Source organism: Notechis scutatus, chromosome 6 (genome assembly GCF_049901735.1).
Source record: "Notechis scutatus isolate UNSWTSFEM ecotype Mainland chromosome 6, rNotScu1.2, whole genome shotgun sequence".
NCBI classification, from domain to species: Eukaryota; Metazoa; Chordata; class Lepidosauria; order Squamata; family Elapidae; genus Notechis; species Notechis scutatus.
In genome coordinates this window covers 82,231,279-82,251,196 of record NC_142014.1, presented here as the reverse complement: position 1 = coordinate 82,251,196, position 19,918 = coordinate 82,231,279, and the positions used below count along the sequence as shown (strand labels likewise).

Here is a 19,918-nt window from a genome sequence, read left to right as displayed (position 1 = left end):
GAAAGGTTGGAGAATACAGGTTTTATTTGTGCACAAGGTTCAGAGCATTAGCATGGCAGATTTCGAACCCCCAGCCCTTCCTGAGACATTACTTTTATACGTATCCTGACCTCAGACTAGGCCGGGGGGTTCCTTCTGTTACATTTTACCAAAAAAGGAGAATAATGCATACATTTCTATAAAGGAAATATAGAGGAAATGAGAAGTACAATTTTTGATTTCTCAGTTATCTTACACCATCTGTTATTTCCCATGTCCACCCTTGTTTACAGTAACGTGGTTAGTTCCAGTTCCTTAGTTCAGCAGTTTCGTGGTTTTACACAATATTTTTACAAGAAGCAAGGCATGGGGTCAAGGGATTTCTGCTAAATGTTTATCTTCTTTATTAAGCATTTTCCATACTGCTTCAATAGGGTATACAGTATATAGAATATAGTCATAGGGTACAATAAGAAATCAAATCATAGTCGGAGACAGCCAATATAAATTGTAGAGATACAAGCAACATGGTTATAGTCATAAGTGGGATGAGATAGGTCAGTGATGGCTAACCTTTTCAGCATGGTGTGTCAGAAAATCGGGAAAAAGTGTAGCCTTCCTCGGGTCGTGTGTCACTTCAAGAAATATCAATAATTTGGTTTTATGACGGACTGGGTTGGGGTGATCACACAGGGCTGTGAAACTCATCTCCCTGGTCTCAGGGCTGCAGGTGCAGGATGTGGGGCTCGGAAGGCCACCTTACAGGGCTGTGAACCTCATGGATCTCCTTTCCTCCTGTAGCGTTCCTGAGGTAATGAAACGGACAAACCTCAGTTTATGGCGGTTAAAACTGGCTCTCTGCTGCAAAGATCTCACGGCAGCGGTGACACCACGCCTCCACGCAACAAGCAGGGAGCAGGGATTGGAGCAGAGCACAGGCAGCCTCTAAATGTGCAGGTTTTCCCCACACCAACAGGTGTGTCAGTCAAAGTGCCTCGGTGTGTCACAAGTGACACGCGTGTCATAGGTTAGCCATCACTGAGATAGGTAATAGGAAAGATGAGAATAATAATAGTGGTGCAGATTTTGTAAATAGTTGGAGAGTATTGAGGGAATTATTTGTTTAGCAGAGGGATGGCATTTGGGGGAAAAACTCCCCTTGTGTCTAGTTGTTCTGGTGTGCAGGGCTCTATAGCGTCGTTTTGAGGGAAGGAGTTGAATCTGGGATGTGAGGGGTCTGTAGATATTCTCACAGCCCTCTTTTGGACTCAGGGTGCAGGATCCAGGTCTGGAGTGACTGCATGGGCTTGGATGAAGCCGGGGCGATCCTGAGCCCATCCCGGCTGCAAGGGTCCTCCCCCCGCCCTTGAAAATGCACCACCACTACCACCACCCCGGAAAAACCTCTTCTTTGCCTCTGGAAGTCTCCCTGGGCGGAGCCTGTTTTACAGCCACCTGGCGAAATAGAAGCCCCTTTGAGGAGGCCTGAAGTGGGGGAGAGATCGGAGACCCCCAACTCATTGGTGGTTCTGCCCTCCTGCCTTGATTCAGAGATTCTCTCCTCCTTATGGAGTAGCGGGGAGGTTGGACTAAACAAGGCCTCTCCCTGATTGGCAACTTTTAGGACTTCAGTTCCCAGTTTCGCCCTGTACATTGACTACCATGCTGACTGTATCAAAGGTAAGCCACGCAACCCGCAACTCAGCTTTAACCCTCAACCACAACCCTACCTCAACGGATCCACCATCACCCAAGACTAGGCATGCACGCCCTAACTACCTCAATTCCAACTACTGCCGGCCTTAAATGCAAACTACTCAATGCAAGAAGCCTCGTGAATAAAATACCTGAATTTTTCCTCCTACTAAATATGCCTAAATTCGACATTATATTTGTCTGTGAAACATGGCTCAATGCATCTCTCCCGACTCCATTACCACAGTAAGAGACTATCATGTTTACCGATCAGATCGTGAAAATCGTCGAGGAGGTGGTGTTGCTATCTTCTATAAAAAGTCCTTACATCTAAAAAATATCCAAGTTACCCAGGAGCTTGCTCTTCCTGAGACTATCATCTGTGAACTATCCTTAAATATCACAATTCGATTCTTACTATGTTACAGAGCACCTGATTATGACATCGAACATGTAAACAAGCTAAATACATTACTAACATGGGCTGCATCCTGCCCATACCCTTTTATCCTTCTTGGTGATTTCAATCTACCTCATATTGACTGGACCCTAAATGAATGTACAACTGAAATCATACACACAACCTTCTACAATGCTATTACAAATCTGGGACTGGAACAACTAGTAACCAACAACACTAGACTAAACAACTGCCTCGATCTCATCTTCTGCAATAGTTTGAATTTAATTTACGGAATACAAACTAAAGAACCCTTTTCCAGCAGTGACCACAATATGATTGACTTTTGTCTCAACATATGCCCACACAAAAATCACCACAATGATGTAATCCCCAATTGTAACTTCAAAAAGGCAACTATGATCTTATAGACAACGATCTCTCATCCCTTGATTGGCAATCTCTATTCACTGGATGCAATACTGTTGAAGACCATTACAACACATTTTTACTTGAAGTCAAAAGAGTCATCAAACTATATGTACCAACAACAACTCCCAAAACAAAACAAAAAGCAGATTACCCATAACAATAAGGAAACTTCAATCCAAAAGAGATCACTCTGGCGGAAAAACAAATCTGGTCACGTTGCCAATTTCAAAAGCCGATACAAAAATTTATGCCACCAGATAAAGACCGAATGCATCAATTATCACATTAAACAAGAGGAAAACCTTCTAAGCACCAATTCCACCCGTGCTTTTTACAATTTTGTAAACAACAAACTAAAAGACTCAAGGTCCATCCCACCCTTGATAGGACCTGATGGTAAAGACTGCAACGACGACACCATTAAAGCCAACATCTTTAACACATTCTTTGGCTCAGTATTTGTAAACAGCAATGGATCATGCCCAGTATTTCCTAGCCGTACCACAGATAACAACAATGATCTAATACATATCGATTTTACAGAAGACAATGTTGAAAAAGCACTACGCAATCTAAAACCATCTCTATCTATTGGACCGGATGGAATATGTGCCTACTTCTTAAAAAGCTATCCACTGCCATAGCCAAACCTCTAAGCATAATCTTTGAAAAATCTTTCAGGACCAGCTCCTTGCCTAACCTATGGTAACAAGCCACAGTCATCCCCATCTTCAAAAAGGGAGACCCAAGCCTAGTTGAAAATTACAGGCCAATCTCCTTATGCTGCGTCACCTGTAAAGTCATAGAATCAATTATTAACCAATCCATCATCCTCCACTTAGAGACAAACAACTTACTCTCCAATAAACAATTTGGTTTCAGAAAAAAACTATCCTGTAATCTGCAACTCTTACACTGCAAAAAACATATGGACGACACAACTCGACCAGGGCAAAGCAATAGCACGCAATCTACATAGACTTCTGTAAAGCCTTTGATTCAGTGGTACACGACAAACTACTCCTAAAAATAAAATCCTTTTTTTTTTTTTTTTTTTTTTAAAACAAGTTTTATTAAAAGTTTCAACAACAAACAAATCATTACATATTAAATCTTTCCCTGTCTTTCTACGATAATTTCCCCAATATTCTCATAAAACACAAACAAACACAAACAAACATAAAAAAATCTTTTAGTAAAGTACCTTGGCCCCAGTTACCTCTCTTTGCATGGGCTAAAATAATAGCGCATATCACTCTTCACAATTCTATCTTATTTAATCCATCTTAATTAAATCATTAAATTTGTATCTTTTGCCCATTCATTATCCCTCTATCTCTTCTTATAATAAAAAGAATTTCTCCTGAAATCACTAATCAGAGTATGATGCCTTTCTATCCTCCCCCTAAGTTAGTAAAATTAACATTCAACATAACAAATACCCAATTTAGTTCTGCTTGGTACATTCTATCCACCAAAAATGTTTAAATACATTGTATCCTCCTTTCCTTCGATATTTTATTACATTTCTAAAATCAATCATTATTAAATCAATCATTATTAAAAACTTCAACATTTCAATTTTAAACTTCAACATTTTAATTTCTTATTAAATCTTAAGCCATTCTAATTTACTATTTCAAATATAAATGTTACAATACCATCTTCTGTACCTTAGCAGAATCTTTCTTACAGAAATTTATATTTCATCCTTTGTCTCTAAAAAAAATCCCTTTTCTCCCATCCAATTTTAAAGCTTTGAGGCTTTTCTCCGCCTTTCCCCTTTCTTTCTTCCCCCACCAAATCTTCCTACCCCCCTTCTTCTTCTAACCTCTGCCTTGCTGGGATCCCTTCTCTGTTTTGTTCCTTTTTCTCTTGTTTATTATCATTATATTTATTTTGCATCATATTTTTCTCTTTCTCAAATGTTTTTTTAAATCTTAAGTCCTTCATTTTCCTTACTCTCTTCCTTCCTTCTTCCTTAGATAAGTTTTGGGATTCAATGAAGATGGCGTCTTCGTCTCTTCCTTGTTGTTCTTCTTCCGTTTCCATCTGTTCCATTGTCTGTTGGTAATTGACCAGCGCCATTTCTAGAAATAAAAAAGCTTTTTCCATGCCATCTTTGCAGGCTGCTTTTGTTTGCTCATATTCATCCTCAGGTCTTCAAAAAGGAAAGCCATTATAAATAAATCTTTTCTTTTCTTTATTCCTCTTCCTTCTTACACCAACCAAATATTCCGAGAGAAAGGCAAAACAATCCCAAAATCCACAATCCTCAATAAATCCAAGCAAGCCAAAATTCCCCCTTCCTCTTCCAGGGTGGTATCAAACAAATAAAAAAAAAGAGTCCAAATCTATATTTTAAAGCCTTATTAAGATTGTATTTCTGTCCTCAAGTCTTCAAGGCATCTCCTCCAACAAGATCCAAATTTATATATTTTCTTTATCCTCTCCCTTCCGGCTTAATTCCGTCGGGAGGGAGAGTAAACTTTCCCTTCAGCACCTCAAAATAGCCGCTTTTTTTTTCTCTTGTGGAAAAAATCATCAAAAAACCATCTTTTCCAGGAATTAAATTAGATAAATCTCAAAGCCCTGGGTCAACCAAGAAGAACTTTCACTTTCAATAACTTTCTCTTCTTCCTCCTGCGCATACTTGCCCGGCTGTCAACTTCTTTGTGGCGGCCATTACGGACCGCCGCTGCACCGTCCTGGTAACAGGGGTTCTGCCGGCCAGGGGGGGTCTGCAACACCCCAAACCCTTCCTCCGGATCCCCCTTACCTTCAGCTACCCCTGCAGGGCAGCCTTGCTCCGCACCCGTCTGGGTCGGAGCCCCAAAACGGCTAGCGCGGCAGGGATCGCGCAGCTTCGCGAATCCCTACCGCTCGCGAAGCCGACAAACCGGAAACCGTCCTAAAAATAAAATCCTATGGTATCTCTGGACAAATGAATAACTGGATAGAAGCATTCCTGTCAAACAGACAACAAATGGTCAAAATTGGGAGCGTCCTATCAAATTCTGTACCTGTCAATAGTGGTGTCCCCCAAGGCAGTGTTCTAGGACCAACTCTCTTCATACTCTACATAAATGACCTCTGTGATCATATTAAGAGCAATTGCGTTCTTTTTCGCTGATGATGTAAAGCTGTTCAATACCACAGACAATACTGCTACCCTACAAAAAGATCTTGACTATGTATCAGAATGGTCAAACAAATGGCAACTTCAAATCTCAACAAATAAATGCTGTCTTACATATTGGCAAAAAAAATCAGAAAATAAAATACAAGCTGAATAGTCAAGATCTTGTTGATGACCCAAGCTCTGTAAAGGACCTTGGAATACTCACCTCTAATGATCTAAGTGCTAGAGCCCACTGCAACTACATAGCCAAAAAGGCATTAAGAGTTGTTAACCTAATCCTACGTAGCTTTTTTCTGGTAATATCACACTACTAACCAGAGCATACAAAACATTTGCTAGACCAATACTCGAATACAGTTCATCAGTCTGGAACCCACATTACGTATCTGATATTAGCACAATTGAGAAAGTCCAGAAATATTTCACAAGAAGAGTTCTCCACTCCTCTACTCGTTGTAGAATACCTTATGCCACCAGACTTGAAATTCTAGAACTAGAAAACCTTGAATTACGCCGTCTTCGGTCTGATTTAAGCAGGGTATATAAAATCATACATTGCAATGTCCTACCTGTCAATGAATACTTCAGCTTCAACCATAACAACACAAGAGCACACAATAGATACAAACTCAAAGTTAACCGCACCAAACTTGATTGCAGGAAATACGACTTCAGCAATAGAGTGGTCAATGTCTGGAATACTCTACCCGACTCTGTAGTTTCTTCCCCAAACCCAAAAACTTTAACCTTAGACTGTCTACTATTGACCTCACCCCTTTCCTAAGAGGTCTGTAGGGGCGTGCATAAGCGCACCAACGTGCCTACCGTCCCTGTCTATTGTTTCTCTTATTCTTCTTTTATTTTCTTATATGTACCCATTTCATGTATTCACAACTATGTATACGCTTATACTTATTATCTTGTAAACAATTGGCAAATCAAATAAATAAATAAAAATAAATAAAATAAATAAATTCCCTGTTGTGGTTGGTTGGCTGGCTGGGGGATTCTGAGAGTCGAAGTCCACAAGTCTTAGAATGACCAGATTTGGTTCTGGGGGGATTCAGGACACAAGACCACGAAGTCTTAGGTTGGCCAAGTTTGGAACCCTTACAATAGAAGATGTCTGAGGTCCTTTCCATCTCAAGGTTCAGAGCATTTCAGATTTTCTTCCTGAGACATTACTTTTATACGTATCCTGACCTCAGACTAGGCCTGGGGTTCCTTCTATTCAAACATTTTACCAAAAAAGGAGAATAATGCATACATTTCTATAAAGGAAATATAGAGGAAATGAGAAGTACAATTTTTGATTTCTCAGTTATCTTACACCATCTGTTATTTCCCATGTCCACCCTTGTTTACAGTAACGTAGTTAGTTCCAGTTCCTTAGTTCAGCAGTTTCGTGGTTTTACACAATATTTTTACAAGAAGCAAGGCATGGGGTCAGGAGATTTCTGCTAAATGTTTATCTTCTTTATTAAGCATTTTCCATACTGCTTCAATAGGGTATACAGTATATAGAATATAGTCATAGGGTACAATAAGAAATCAAATCATAGTCGGAGACAGCCAATATAAATTGTAGAGATACAAGCAACATGGTTATAGTCATAAGTGGGATGAGATAGGTCAGTGATGGCTAACCTTTTCAGCTTGGTGTGTCGAAAATCGGGGAAAAGTGTAGCCTTCCTCGGGTCGTGTGTCACTTCAAGAAATATCAATAATTTGGTTTATGACGGACTGGGTTGGGGTGATCACACAGGGCTGTGAAACTCGTCTCCCTGGTATCAGGGCTGCAGGTGCAGGATGTGGGGATCGGAAGGCCACCTTACAGGGCTGTGAACCTCATGGATCTCCTTTCCTCCTGTTAGCGTTCCTGAGGTAATGAAACTGACAAACCTCAGTTTATGGCGGTTAAAACTGGCTCTCTGCTGCAAAGATCTCACGGCAGCGGTGACACCACGCCTCCACGCCACAAGCAGGGAGCAGGGATTGGAGCAGAGCACAGGCAGCCTCTAAATGTGCAGGTTTTCCCCACACCAACAGGCGTGTCAGTCAAAGTGCCTCGGCGTGTCACGAGTGACACGCGTGTCATAGGTTAGCCATCACTGAGATAGGTAATAGGAACGATGAGAATAATAACAGTGGTGCAGATTTTGTAAATAGTTGGACAGTATTGAGGGAATTATTTGTTTAGCAGAGGGATGGCATTTGGGGGAAAAACTCCCCTTGTGTCTAGTTGTTCTGGTGAGCAGGGCTCTATAGCGTCGTTTTGAGGGAAGGAGTTGAATCTGGGATGTGAGAGGTCTGTAGATATTTTCACAGCCCTCTTTTGGACTCAGGGTGCAGGATCCAGGTCTGGAGTGACTGCATGGGCTTGGATGAAGCCGGGGCGATCCTGAGCCCATCCCGGCTGCAAGGGTCCTCCCCCCCACTTGAAAATGCACCACCACCCCGGAAAAACCTCTTCTTTGCCTCTGGAAGTCTCCCTGGGCCGGAGCCTGTTTTACAGCCACCTGGCCGAAAGAGAAGCCCCTTTGAGGAGGCCTGAAGTGGGGGAGAGATCGGAGACCCCCCAACTCATTGGTGGTTCTGCCCTCCTGCCTTGATTCAGAGATTCTCTCCTCCTTATGGAGTAGGGGGGAGGTTGGACTAAACAAGGCCTCTCCCTGATTGGCAACTTTTAGGACTTCAATTCCCAGAATTCCCTGGTGTGGTTGGTTGGCTGGCTGGGGGATTCTGAGAGTCGAAGTCCACAAGTCTTAGAATGACCAGATTTGGTTGGCTGGGGGGATTCTGGGAGTTGAAGTCCACAAGTCTTATAGTGGCCAAGTTTGGAGACCCTTGCAATAGAAGATGTCTGAGGTCCTTTCCATCTCTGTTCTTCTGTATTTTTTTATTCTATTCTAAGAAATATGTTGAGACTCTGGAAAGAGTGCAGAGAAGAGCAACCAGGATGATGAGGGGACTGGAAGTTCAAACATATGAGGAACGGTTGCAGGAACTGGGCCTGGCTAGTCTAGGGAAGAGAAGGACTAGGGATGACAGGAGAGCAGTCTTCCAGTATCTCAGGGGCTGCCCCAAAGAAGAGGGAGTCAAGCTATTCTCCAAAGCCCCTGAAAGGAAGGCAAGAAACAATGGGTGGAAACTAATCAAGGAGAGAAACAACTTAGAACTAAGGAGAACAATGACAATTAGAACAATTAATTGGTGCCTCCAGAAGTCGTGAATGCTCCAACACTGGAAGTTTTTTTTAAAGATGTTGGCTAACCATTTGTCTGAAATGGTGTAGGGTTTCCTGCCTAGGCAGGGGGTTGGACTAGAAGACCTCCAAAGTCCCCTTCCAGCTCTTGTTATTCTATTTTAAGAAACGAAGACAGCCTCTTAAGGCCAATAATGTCTGAATTCTTGTTCTCGCCTTACCCTTTGCCGTTTAGCCTGAAGGTCTTTGTGGCTTTATGGTTATTAAAGGCTTAGCTGGGAGTGAACGTTTCTTTCGGTCAGAAAAAAAGAAAGGACGGTGTGCACAACAGAGCAAATATCCAGGTTCATCAGCACATGAAAGCCAGCTGGGTGAATTTTTGCCAGGGATTCAGCCCAATCCACCTCGCAGGGTTGTTGTTGCTGTGGGGGAAAAGTGGAGGGAGGCATATTAAGTCTATTCACCACCTTGAGTGATTTATAAAATAAATAAAGTTGAGATTCAAACAAACAAACGGCTGGTCCGAAATACCAAAGTGCCTTCAGTTGAAACTGTTCATGTCTTGGTCTGTTCCACCACTTAAGGGTAGACAGCCTGGGAAGAAGAAACAAAATGTTCTTGTGTTTTAAGGTACAGGATTATAAATCTCTGTGTCCGGGTGCGTATGTTTGTGCAGAAATACAATGTGGGTTTATATAAAACATTTTGCAATATGGGTTGAGCAAAGCCTTGAGCTAGTATTTCCGATAAAGGACATTTAATGACCAAACTATTTAGTCCCGCATGGCTTCCTTGTTCCTTCTACTTTTCTTCCTGTTTTCCTTTCCAAAGGGGAGAAGACAACTTTGGGCTTGTGGCACTTTGCGTTGATGCTTTGTGGTGTTTTCTCTTTTGGAGGCTCCAGGGACTGGCTTCAAACATCGGACACTTTAAAAATGAAAGGCATAAAATTAATAAGACGAGCTGCTCCCTGTGAAAAGTGTTCAAAACCCGAGAAGTGACGGTGCTAAGCCTCTCACACCAGCAAAACCTGGACTAGATTCAGACAACATGTTGATCCGCTCTGAGGAATATCCCCACCTCTTTTTTTAACACAACTTACAATGGTTGGCTAGTTCTTCTGAGGCTTAAGTGGAAACCAGGACGGTGGGTTTCATTTTGTGGCACACGCAGAAAGGAGAACGCAGCTGCAACCCTTTATCAAACTATGTCAAGGTCAACGGACAGAAGCCTCATCACCACCTGGAGATGCCCACATGATGATATACACAACTTTTAATTGGAAGAACCATTTGAACTATTGGGGGTGGGAACATTGCCATTACTTTGTATATGTGATTTACGTGCCCATTTTCTCAGATTCAGAATTCTTTTGTTGCTACCACTTGATTTCCAGTAAAAGATATCTTTTCTCTGATTAATGGAGTCTAAGTATTTCTTTCTTGGATTTTGAATGGAGCATCACCTGACATTATTCTGAATCTGAGAAAATGGGCGCGTAAATCACATAAAAAGCACTAGATGATGCACATCAAGCTCATAAAAAAATTGCAGATAAAAAGAGAACTCCACAAAAACCATATCAGGTGGGTGACAAGGTTTTTTTATCCACCAGGTATTTGCAAACCACCCAAAAGTCAAAAAAGCTTGGCCCTAAGTATGTTGGACCTTTCCCAATTGAACAAATTGTAAACCCTGTGGCAGTCCAACTGAAATTACCAAAAACTCTTCGACGGATCCACCCTGTTTTCCATGTTAGTTTATTAAAACCTGAACATACCTCCGACTTGAGACCAACTCGGGTTGATCCTCCTGTACCATTGCTGATTGAAGGTGAACAAAATTTTGAAGTTAAAGAAATTTTGGATTCTCGAAAACGAAGGGGTCGACTCCAGTATTTGGTTGCTTGGAAACATTTTCCTCCTTCCCAGGCTGAGTGGGTGAATGAGAAGGATGTTAGAGCTCCTACACTTATCAAGGCATTTCGTACTAAATATCCTGATAAACCCTAAGAGAATAAGTATGTTGCTGTTGTCTATTGTCTATTACCTTTTTTTTTCTTTTGTAGGACTAACGTCTTTTTTTAGGAGGGCCGAATGTCAGCCTTCAAGATTTTCTCCCTTTGCTTTGCATCTTTCGGCTGTCATAAGTAACGGGGGGAGGAGGGGGAGAATGGTTATGGGAAGTGAGCTGGAGGTGTTACAAACCAGAACTGTATAAACTGGGGGGGGGGGTAGATTCTTGCTTAGGTTTCTATCCTATGCTATGCGCAGCTGCAACCCTTTGTCAAACTATGCCAAGCTCAACGGACAGAAACTTCATCACCACCTGGAGATGCCCACATGATGATATTCACAACTTTTAATTGGAAGAACCATTTGAACTATTGGGGGTGGGAACGTTGCCATTACTTTGTATATGTGATTTACACACCCATTTTCTCATTCAGAATTCTTTTGTTGCTACCACTTGATTTCCAGTAAAATATATCTTTTCTCTAATTAAAAGAGTCTAAGTATTTCTTTCTTGGATTTTGAATGGAGCATCACCTGACAGAGAGTTTCATTTGGTCCCAAATTAAAAGAATGACGTGGAAAAGTGTCTGTCTGTCTGTCTGTCTGTCTCTCTCTCCCTCTCTCCCTCTCTCCCTCTCTCTCTCTCACTCACTCACTCACTCACTCTTTCCTTGGGCTCATCAAAACACAAGAAGAACATGGAGGCATGAAGTCAAACGGATGGGAGGGATGTTGGGAAGCCACGTTAGAAAGTTGGACTTCACAGAAAGAGCCGTCAAAGCTTGGAACCAGCATCCATCACAGGGGACGGGCCTGTCCTCAGTAACTGAGTTTGAACATGGCTGGGATAAAGTTGCTCATCCAAAGAAAATAGAGGAATAAAATAAAAACAACATAAATTGTGATGGACCACAAGGTCTTTTTCAGCTGTTCAGCTTCCTATCCTTCTGTGTCGTAGGGAGTTTGCAGGGGAGACTTGGTGAAAACCCCTGTGTGGTTTGTGGTTTGGCTTTTCTTCAAAACCCAGCCGCTCATTCAGCAGATTGTGTGAATGAAGCGGCCGTTGTTCCCTTTTCTTAACCCGGGTTGAGGTCTTGGCCTGTTGTGGGAAGGGAGCGAAGGCCCTCCCTGGGGAGGATGCTGGGAGCTTTTCATCCCTGCAGGTCCTGAAGGAAAGTTTGAGAAATCTCGCTCACAAATCTGACAACAGAAGCCCTGAGACCCAGATGGTGGGGGGGGCTCCCCTTGTCTGGATGCCCTCAAGGGGGCTATAATCAGCCATGTATCTGGGGGGCTTTCCCTTGGATTGCTGCACTTCGCTGGGGCTTGGCCTGATGACCTCAAATTGCAGATTTATCTCTGTGAGATCTCTCACCTGGCAGATTGGAAATCCTGTGAGATTAAGTTTTTGTGCGTAGGTGTGTGTGTGTGTGTGCGCGCAAACAAGCTATATCATGGCACTTAGACCAAAACTTGCACACAAAGGAATTTCTCTTTCTCTGCACCCCCCCACCCAAAACAGAAATCCACCCCCCCGCCTTGCCTATAAATGCCTCCCTTCCCTTTATAAGAGGGAAAGCCTCCTAATTGCCAGACTTCAGCAGAGTTGCTACCTGTGAAGGCAAAAGGACAGGTGAGTGCAGCTTTCTCACCTGTGCACCCCTGACAGGTGAGGCCCCTGTGCCAGACCACTCCTATGTTTGTGTCTCTCCACCTGAAGGGATCTCTCTTCCAGGCGGCTGCAGGCAATGCTTATGATTCAGCAGGTGATCTGGGAGGCAAGAACCAAGGGATCTTTTTTTGGGGGGTCTCTGGGGGACAGAGCCTTTCTTAAGAACCCCCCCCAATCAAGACATGCTAGTTCAGGATATACTCTAACCCAGACGTTGAAGTCCACCAGTCTTAAAGTTGCCAAGTTTGGAGACTTCTCCTCTAACCCATTAAAGCCATTGTGTGACCAAGGAGGGAGAAATGGGGGCCAGGTGGGGAGCCCAAAACTGGGAGACAAACTATGGGGGCTCCCGACTTGGAGCTTAGTGGTGATGGGGGGTCCCCCTTCCTGAGGAGCCCCTCCCAAGGGCCTTGACCCCTCCCCCTTCTTCATCTCCCCTCTTTGCTTCTCTCTGCAGGGAAGGAAGGAAGACCATGAAGCGATTCATTTTTCTAAGTCTTGGCTTGCTGGTTGTGGCCCTCTCCTTAAGGGGTGAGTTCGAGCAGGGTCTCTTGTGTCCAGAGGGATCAACTCTCTTGCCTTGAACCCCTTCCTGATTTGTCGTCCCCCATTATCCTCTTCCTGAAGTTGCTTTTGTTCATGTTTGGCTTACGGTGCAATTTAGATCCCACCGTATGTCTCTGTTGGCAAGATCTCCCACTTTCCGGCCTGGTGCCTTAACCCCTTAGGCCAAAATTGGCTCCGTTGGGGACTCGCGGCCCAAGTTCTGCAAATTGAACCAAGACTAAACCTCACGAGGCTTTGGACAATTTTCAAATTGCAGTCACTGCGTCTGTAACCCAAGCTGGATTGAATTTATTGTCATCAAAGATGATCAAGAATGGCTACTATACCGTCTGTGATAAAGAAAGTATTAGAATGTACTGAGATGGATAGGCTAACAATAGAAATAAAAGATAGAGGAGAAACTGAATATTATTTGATTTGGAACACATGGTATAATTGGTTAAATAGTAGATATAATGCTATTACAGTGGAACTATATATGGGTGTGGGTGTGGTATTTAGGTTTCTTCGGGTATTTTCCCACGTCTTAATATTTGTGCTTTTATTATAGCGACAATGTATGTAAAACATGTGTATGCCGAAACTGAAAAGTTGCAAAGAATGAAAATGGTGTTATAAAATGAGAAAAAATTGTTTAATAAAAATATTTTTTTAAAAAAGATGGTCAAGCATGTTCTGCAGACCCAGCTGTCTTCTCCTCTTCCGCTTCCTCCTCCTCCTCCATCTCCTATTCTTCCTCTTCTTCATTCTCTTCCATCTCCTCCTCCCCGCTTATCCTCCTCCTCCTCCTCCTCCTCCTCCTCCTCCTCCTCCCCTGGCCATCTTTTCATTGGGTTTCCTCTTTTCCCACACAGGAACTGGAGCCCATCCCGACTGTCCCTTCGAGTGGTCCCCCTTTAACGGGCATTGCTACAAGGTCTTCAAAAATCTCAAGAGCTGGCGTGATGCAGAGGTTAGAAATGTTTGTGTGCCTGTGAATCTCGCAGACTAGGCAGAAATCAAAAGTCTTAAGCAGAGCCTTGCAAAGTCCCCCAGACCCCTCTGGCTACGATGAAATGGAGGGAGGAGGATAAGGAAGAGGAGGAGGAGGAGGAGGAGGAGGAGGAGGAGGAGGAGGAGGAGGAGGAGGAGGATGTATGAAAAGGGTATGATTATAGGTTAGTCTTAAATGATTCTATGGGTTGTTTCTCTGAGTCCATTTAAAGTTCCTTTCTCTACGCTTTGAGCCAGGAGCATCTGCTGACCCTGGCTGTCAATTCCTCTCCTGCCTCTGGGCATAAGAAGGGCAGATGGCAGCAGCCTTATGGGTAGCCTATGGGGCCCATGAAGGGCAGGGGTTTGCAACTTTCCTGGTTTGTTCACTCCTGCCATCCATCTCCACCAATGCCTCTCCTTAATGTGGGGTTGTTGTTGTTGTTGTTGTTTTAGTTTTCTCCCACGTTTATTTTATTTATTTTACAAATAACTCCAGATGGCCAACACTCACAACAGTCCTTCCTCCACCTTCTGTTTTCCACATAATAACAATCCGGTGGGCTGGATTGTGCCGAGAGGGAGGCAGTGGCTCAAAGTCGCCCAGCTGGCTTTCATGCCTAAGGCAGGATTAGAACTCGCAGCCTTTTGGCTTCTAGCTTTTCTCACATGCACAAATGCACAAATGCGGAGGCAAGACACTCCTTCTCTGTCGTCCTTCTCTCCCAGATGTCCTGCAGGCAACAGGAGGAAGGCAGCCACCTCGCCTCCATCCAAAGCTGGGCAGAGTCAGCTTACGTGGCCAAGTTGATCTCCCACAATGTCTTCCTCATCAATGTCTGGATCGGACTGAGTGATCCAGAGAAAGTAGGTCCTTTCTGATGCTAACCTTTATGGATCCAGCTTGACGGTTTCTGAGGGGTTTTATTGACGAATCCTCCCATGGGAGCCACTGATCTGTCTGTTCTTGCCTTGGGTAACACCAGGGATGGGATTCAGCCGGTTCGCACCGGTTTGGGCGAACCGGGTGTTAATTTTAGATCTGGTTCGGCGTACCGGTAGCTCCGACGACTGGCTGGCCCCACCCCGTTCTTCCTCTCCCAGGAGTCCCCACGTGGCCTGTTTTGGATCCCAGGTAAGTGCAGGGGGTGTGTAGAGCCCAGGGAGGTGGAAAATGGGCCTCCCAGGGTGAAAATGGGCCTATTTCCAGCCCCCAGAGAGACTCCGGAGCCCAGGGAGGTTGAAAATGATCCCTCCAGAGCCCATTTTTGCTCCAAGGATGGTGCAGGAGGCTGACTAGGCCACGCCCACCATGGCCACGCCCATCCAGCAACCGGGCAAAGAACTTGTTGTTAAATTATTTGAAGCCCACCACTGGATAACACCATAGAAAAAAAACATTTACTCCCATCCGGTCTCTCTCTCTCTCCCCTCTTACCAAATCCTCCTGCCCCGTTGAAGAACTGAGTGCTGTCTTCAAAGCCCCAGAGGGACGGATCCTGCCCAGGCCCCTATCTCAGTACCAGGGCCTCCTTTCCTCTTGAGGGCCCCCTGGGTGGTTTCTTTTTTTTAAAAAAAAACAAATTTTATTAATTTTACAATTAAAAACAAATCAACAACGCATACACAGATAGAAGAGCAAAAAAGAAAAGGAAAGGAAAGAGAAAAAAGAATGGAAAATCACTTAAAAACATTCTCATTTTCGACAGTTTTTGACAGTTTCTTTTCTTGGTTTATGCCATATACGCACACCTTATCCATATGTATGTTTATATATCACTCATATAAATTTGTCTTATTCTTTTTTGCCTTATGATATAAAATCTGTCTTTGTTCTAACCATTTATACCAGCAATTCCAATTGTTATAATATATTGAAGAATCTTTACTTTTTAAGGCTAAAGTTAGTTTATCCATTTCTGCACAATCTGAGATTTTTTGGATGATCATCTGTTCTATAGGTATGTGAGGTAGCTTCCAACATTGAGCAAAAGCTAGTCTGGCCGCTGTTAATATGTGTATTGTTATGTACTTCACTTTTTTTGATAGCTGTTTATCGAAAATCCCTAACAAGAAGGACTCTGGTTTATACTCAATCTGTTCTTTTGTTTCTAAACCTGGTTTCTAAACCTGGTTGAAACTCTGGTGAGAGAGGAAGGAGAGAAAAAGGGGAGACAGAGAGGGGGAGAGAGAGGAGGGAGAGAAAGAGGGTCTTCCCCTTGAAACTTATCAACTTTTCTCTCTCTGCCTCTGGGCCCTCACAGCCAGAGCCCCTTCCTCAGTTGGCTAACATGGCTTCCCTGTCATTCTAGCGACGCATCTGGAGGTGGAGTGATGGCTCCAGGTTCCTCCACAGATCCTGGAAACGAGGAGAACCCAACAACTCTTTATGGAATGAGTACTGCGTCGAACTGTGGAGCTTGTCAGGTAAGCCCAGATGAAGGGGAGGCAGCGGAAGATGTGCTTCCCACAATCAGGGGGACCAGGGGTGCGATTCAACGAATGCAACAACCAGTCTGGTGAGCGTGCGCAGAGCATTTGCTACCGGCCTTCTCCAGCCATCCCTGTGTGTTAAATAGCTGATGCGCGGCAATCCGCTGAGCTTGAAAAACAGGGTATAAAGCCCAGCCTAGAACCCGGGCAGGGAGGGTGGGTCCAACTGCTGTTCGTCAGAGCAAACCGAACTAGTTCCCTCCCAGCGGATCCTCGGAGATAACAGTTTTTCCGAACCAGGCCGAACCGATAGAATCCCACCCCTTCTTGGTACCCTGAACCCTTGGCCACGGATGGCCTTTGTTGACGTCCTGAATCTCTAAGCCTCCACAGTCCTACCCTCTATACAGACAAGGGAAGACAAAAGGTCCATGGGGCACGCCATTAAAAATGAAAGCCACACTTTCTTCAAACCCTCAAACTGTATACCCAAATAATTACAGGGCCTGTAATACTCAGAATTACTCCTAATTAAGCAAACAATCTCCATCTTGACCTACTTCCTCAGCCCATCATTGTCACAGGACATCTGGCTTTGCATGGTCATTTTCCTTGCTTTAATACATTAATTTAATAATTTAATATATTAAATTATTATTGAACCACAGTGGCATGGTGCAGTACTGCAGGCTACTTCTGCTGACTGCCGGCTGACTGCAATTCGGCAGTTCAAATCTCACCAGGCTCAAGGTTGACTCAGCCTTCCGCCCTTCCGAGGTCGGTAAAATGAGGACCCAGATTGTTGGGGGCAAGAGGCTGGCTTTGTCACCTGCTTAGAGAGGGCCGTAAAACACTATGAAGCAGTATATAAGTCTAGGTGCTATTGCTATTGTCAAAGGTCTACCGCACTGCAATGAGATAAATCTCAGCCACTTATTTATACAAAACAGAACTATTAATGCAGGTTCAGGCCAATAATAACTCACCAGAGCAGCCTAAAAAGCAGTATGGACTAGTGGTTAAGGCACCAGATTAGAAAAAGGGGAGACGGTGAGTTCCAGCCCCACCTTAGCCACGAAAGCCGGCAGGATGACGTTGGGCCAATCCCCAACAGACGGTGAATTGCAGGCTCACCTTAGGCAGGAAAACTCTCCGGGTGGTCAGAAACGTCTCTTTTGCTACCCAGGGTACCTCTCATGGAACGACCAGAATTGCAGGTCCGGGCGTTATTTCGTCTGCAAGTTCCAGCCGCAGGGTGAGGGAAGCACCGGGTGAAGCCTGGAGAGGCAAGGAAAGACCTGCCTGCCTGCCAAAATCTCGGCTCGGCACACCCATCACTTCGTGGACATGGATGCTTTCTGCATCCTGGATCTGACTTTGCTCTTCCTGTTGGGCCAGAAGGTCAAATAAAAATCTATCTAGCATGACTGGCCTCCTTCATTCTTCAGAGTCTTGAGGGCTTCTGCACCAAAGACAAATCCCTTGTGGGTCCAATCACACTTGGCCAATAAAAAGAATTCTATATTCTATTCTATTCTATTTTATTTTATCCTGAATTCTGTTCTATTCTATTCTATTCTATTCTATTCTATTCTATTCTATTCTATTCTATTCTTATCCTATCCTATCCTATCCTATCCTATCCTATCCTATCCTATCCTATCCTATTCTATTCTATTCTATTCTATTCCATTCCATTCCATTCTATCCTATTCTATTCTATTTTGACCTGAATTCTATTCTATTCTATTCTATTCTATTCTATTCTATTCTATTCTATTCTATTCTATTCTATTCTATTCTATTCCATTCCATTCCATTCCATTCCATTCCATTCTATTCTATTTTATTCTGTTCTATTCTATTCCATTCCATTCCGTTCCGTTCCATTCCATTCCATTCCATTCCATTCCATTCCATTCCATTCTATTCTATTCTATTCTATTCTATTCTATTCTCATTCCATTCCATTCTATTTTCTATTTTCTATTTACTATTTTCTATAATTTTCTATTTTCTATTCTGTTCTGTTCTGTTCTGTTCTGTTCCGTTCCGTTCTGTTCTGTTCTGTTCTGTTCTGTTCTATTCTGTTCTATTCAGAGCCTCCCCAGACTCCTGTCCTGGTCCCCGTTCTTCCCCACTGTCCAATTCCGCTGCCGGCTGCACCAGTTGCCAGTGAACCACAGCAAAGCTGGCTTAGGCTGGCAGTTTCCTCTCACCCACAGGCAGCTACACAGCTTCTTGGGGTTCGCAAACTCCTACCAACAATTCATCCCCTCCTTCACGAAGATTGCCAAACCCTTGACAGACCTCCTAAAAACAGGGAGCCCAGGAACGGAAACCCGCCCGGGACAACCCCTACAGTGGGGCCTAACCTGCCAAAAGTCACTTGAAACACTGGAAGAATTGTTTGCAAAAGAATCAGTGCTGAATGACCCCGAACAATCCTTCGTCATCCGAGCAGATGCCAACGATGTGGCAGTGGGAGCAGTGTGACTCCAAAGAAATAACCATTGGTGCTACAATGCTTTCCTTCCATGTCCACCTCATGTTCTGACCCAAGTCACTCTGGCCACGCGGAGTAGGGTCAGTTTATTGATCACTTATCCCGGTGTCAAACAACTCACCAATGGCGCCAGTGAACTTCAACCCTCAGTTTTCCCTCTCTCTGGATTCCCCATGCTCCATAAACTAGGCCCACGTGGCAAAGAGGGAAGTAGCAATGCCCACAAGCCCAGAGTTCCAACACCCAAAGCACCGTCAGAGAGTCCAGTCCAAAGAGACTTTAGAAAGAGTGGGGAGAAGAGCAAGAAGCATGATTAGGGGAATTGGAGGCCAAAAACAGTGACGGGATTCAAATTTTTCTATTACCAGATCTGTGGGCGTGGCTTGTGTGGCTTAGTGGTGATGTGACTCGGTGAGCATGGCGAACTCGGCGAGGTGATGTGGCACCTTGCTGCGAGTGATGTCGAGTTGGCCCATACCCGCTCAGTCACATGACCGATGCTGCAGAAACAGGGTGATTTCCTACATACCTTCCCCCTCCTCCTCCTCCTCCGCCATTGGGCTGACAAAAAAAAAGCGCCCAACTAAAGATCGCGACTGCCTGCCGAGTCTGCCTGCTCTCCTCCTTCTCTGACTGGTTGTTCTGTATGGCCGAGGAGGAGGAGAGCAGCCGGCTGGTTGGGGAGGCTTCTAGTTCTGCGAAAGAGGCGGCTGGAGACCAAAAAAGAGTCTCTTCCAGCTGCGCCTTTTTCGGTGTGAGAACCCTGTAGCTGCCGCTCCGCTTCTCCAATGGGCCGGCGCATGTTGTGCTTTTTTCGGTGGGGCTGGAGAACACGCGGCAGTGGCAGGTTTCTTGCAGCGAAAATTACTGGTTTCTGGCTTTGCTCCACTTCTCCAAAGG

At 44.2% G+C, this 19,918-nt stretch overlaps 1 protein-coding gene across 2 annotated transcripts; it reads left to right on the top strand.

Annotated features, from left to right (window-relative positions):
• Positions 1–12,397: 12,397 nt before the first annotated feature.
• Positions 12,398–17,939, top strand: LOC113427842 (C-type lectin lectoxin-Lio1-like). Of its 2 annotated transcripts, none has more exons than XM_026690380.2 (6): positions 12,398–12,501; positions 12,998–13,071; positions 13,962–14,059; positions 14,809–14,946; positions 16,392–16,506; positions 17,699–17,939. In XM_026690380.2, the coding sequence occupies exons 2-6, from the start codon at positions 13,014–13,016 to the stop codon at positions 17,785–17,787; spliced, it is 498 nt and encodes a 165-aa protein (XP_026546165.1). In that variant the 5' UTR covers positions 12,398–12,501; positions 12,998–13,013; the 3' UTR covers positions 17,788–17,939. The 2 variants fall into 2 exon arrangements, with proteins under 2 accessions (XP_026546165.1, XP_087825134.1); XM_087969008.1 differs by having other exon boundaries at positions 12,437–12,537.
• The last annotated feature ends 1,979 nt before the right edge of the window (positions 17,940–19,918 follow it).